Here is a 2985-nt window from a genome sequence, read left to right on the forward strand (position 1 = left end):
CTATATTCTCGCAAACTAGTTTATGTGTCATTAACAGTACAAGAAAGAGTCCAAGAAATCTATATGTAAAAGAAATCTAATACACCAAACTTTGTTTTCATGTTCCTTTCGTATGTTGACATTTTCTTTCAGGTTTTAATATTGAACAACCTAAACTAACCTTGTCAAAACAGGTCAAATTATAAATGATCTGATATTTTTTAAAAATAAGAATCTTACAGGCAAAATGCCAATAAAAAAATAAGATAACCAAAAATACAAGATTACGCTTAATTGCTTTAGATTGTTTTAAAATAATAATAATAATAAAGGTTGCCTTTTTAATTGAATAATAAAAACTTTTTTAATAAGATTTTTGATTCTCACCTATATTCGGGTGTCGCGCGGGTCCTCCGTGCATCACGGAACCGTCGAAGTGCGAGGCCGCCCACGAGCCTCCGATGTTCGGGCTCACGTAGGCCGGGTACCCGGTGTGATACGAGCCACCCAGACCGCGGGAACCGTAATGCTCCCGGGCGCTCGTGCTGATGTTCAGCGGGCTCGTGTAAGTCGCAGTCTCCCGGGCTTGCGAGGTTAACGGCGGGCTCGCGGAGAATGTGAACCTGGACACCGGAGAATGATGTGTGGAATGATTATAAGAGGTGTCCGCACCCGGTTGCGCCCATCCCGAGTGCCCGGACCCGGGGTTGCTCTGCTGGGGGGTCTGGAGGTACGGGAGCGCCGGGATTATCGGGGTTACCCGGGTGGGTGTCACGTACACCGGGGAAGCGGCCGCAGAGACCGCGTTATGGAGGAAACCGGGCTCGTAAGACGTGTGTCCGTGGTTTGTGGTCATCGTCACACCTTGATACATGTCCACACAGGTGTTCGTCTCGATTATTCCACTCGTGAGTACCGGAGCATCGGCCGTTTACCCCGCGCCGGCCGAGAGCATTTTCCGGTTAACTTCTCTTCACAGAAGACAGGAGAGGATGATAAGGGTGAAAAGTCTCAGTGAAGTTTCTCACAGCACTCCTCCCAGTCTCAGTGAAGTCTCTCCCAACACTCCTCCCAGTCTCCCCGCCTCCAGTAAAGCATCCCATCCCTCAGTTCACTCACCTCGTTTGCCGCGGCACAAAATAATGGGTCATATTCCGATAATGTCACAAATGTAAATTCCAGGGTGCTAAACCCTACTTTTTCATGTTTTGTAAGGGAATTAAATCGTACCTGGACACTCTCCTTACACCCAGCAACTCTAAAGCCCTTAAAACTGTCTCACTGTGTCATTTGTATGATATTTTCCAGATTTCGTAACCTGTAATTGTCCTCTCAATTGATTATGTATGTTCTTAGCGATAATAATAATACAATAAAAAATAAAATATAGCCTACATATTCCGATAATGTCAACACGATCTCATGAAAGTGCGTATAGCACGAATTTTTATTTCTCGTGCCATTTATACGTCAAAAATAGTTTTTGCGTGCATATTATGTGGAAAATCGGTATAAATATGTTTATAAAAAGTTTTTTTTTTGTATTGTATCTGTGTTTTATAATGTTGTTTGATTGCTAATTTCTAAATGGCAGAAAAAAAACTGCCTCAGATTTAAAGATTGACGGAGATCCTCATAAGATTTGATGAAATAACTTAAATATCGCGTGATAAATGAGCAACGCAGAAAAGAAAAGCTGGAAAGTGTTTTAGATATTTTCGAATTAATAGGCTGTTTATATATAGGCTAAATCTAAATAATTTTATTACAATATTATTTAGCTCATGTAAACACATATTAATAGCCTAGATCGTTTGTTTGCACGATGTTTTTATTTATTTATTAAACTATAGATCGATTACACTGAATAGGCCTACGAATAATTTCAGCATGTCTTGTTAAAACAGTAGCCTACATTTTAAGTTTTTTTTTTTTTTTAGTATACCTTTTATATTACATTATTATTAATTATATTACAATCTGTATTAATATTGTAGCCTTTTTTTTCTAATATGTATCAGTTTAGGAAGAGTGACGGATTTGATTGATGTCTCGCGCGTCACTGACGTCACTCGGAAGTCTCGACGCTGTTGTTTTCAATGACACATTTTTTAACTGTCATTTCGCTGCAAGTTATAAACAAACTGAGACTTTTCAGAGTGTCCATTTCCTGAGTTTTACAATTATGTGCCTTCCTCGTCAATATCCACGGCACTTTCACACGAGGACATAGGCTACTGTACGTTTTTGGTACACCGCAAAATCTCATTCTAAATGGACTTTTTTTTAATAAAAACATCGAAGTACAAAGTAAAAAAATAAATAAAATGCAATTTTAAATTAAGGGAAACGTAATTTATTTGAAGGATAGGCCTATTTTAAGTGGAAAATGAGGCAAAGACACTGAATTTGATTTTTGCTTTGTGGAAAATGGTCTCTCTCTCTCTCTCTCTCTCACACACACACACACACACACACACACATCAGTATCACAGAGGATATTTCTGATAATGAGTCCAAACCAAAGCCTGCTGTGATACAGCTTAAGTTAAGCAGGTTCTGGAATACTTGGAGAATCATCAGATCTCCTCCATATCTCTTTCTGCTTCCTCGCCGGCTCCGTCTCCTTCCTCATGGCACTGGACTCCTGCGGGCTCAATGGGACCATTTCCACGGCCCTGTGATCCTACTGATAAACGGGTGAAAATCCTCCGCTCCTCCACAATAAAAGCATTATATAAAATGTCTTTGAGATGCTTGCATGGTGATGACGTATCTGGATCTGTTATATGATGTTAACTGAAACACAAGCAGAAGGCATGCACTCTTGAGAATTTGCATCATCGTAGAAACAATGCAAATTCAAATCAATTTACCAAAGAGGATTATTGTTAAAGAAAACAGAATTGGTTCATTGGTTCAGTGGTTTGTCCATGCAACAAGCAACAATGGGTAGCTATGCATTTTCTAAAATTATATTTAATGTGTTGCTATGTAGTTTCTAGG

The 2985-nt window shown here is 39.5% G+C and overlaps 1 protein-coding gene across 2 annotated transcripts in view; it reads right to left on the bottom strand.

Moving 5' to 3' along the window:
- gata4 (GATA binding protein 4) overlaps nt 1–973 on the bottom strand; it is a 14917-nt gene extending 13944 nt beyond the window's left edge. Inside the window, exon 1 of one of the 2 annotated variants that reach the window (XM_079887781.1) lies at nt 367–973. In XM_079887781.1, coding sequence (XP_079743907.1) covers nt 367–853 — 487 coding nt within the window. In that variant the 5' untranslated portion in view covers nt 854–973. The remainder of the gene's footprint in view (nt 1–366) is intronic. The other variant, XM_079887780.1, reaches the window with a different exon arrangement.
- Nucleotides 974–2985: the final 2012 nt, after the last annotated feature.

This window comes from Squalius cephalus (assembly GCF_949319135.1).
Source record: "Squalius cephalus genome assembly, chromosome: 12".
In the NCBI taxonomy this organism is placed as follows: domain Eukaryota; kingdom Metazoa; phylum Chordata; class Actinopteri; order Cypriniformes; family Leuciscidae; genus Squalius; species Squalius cephalus.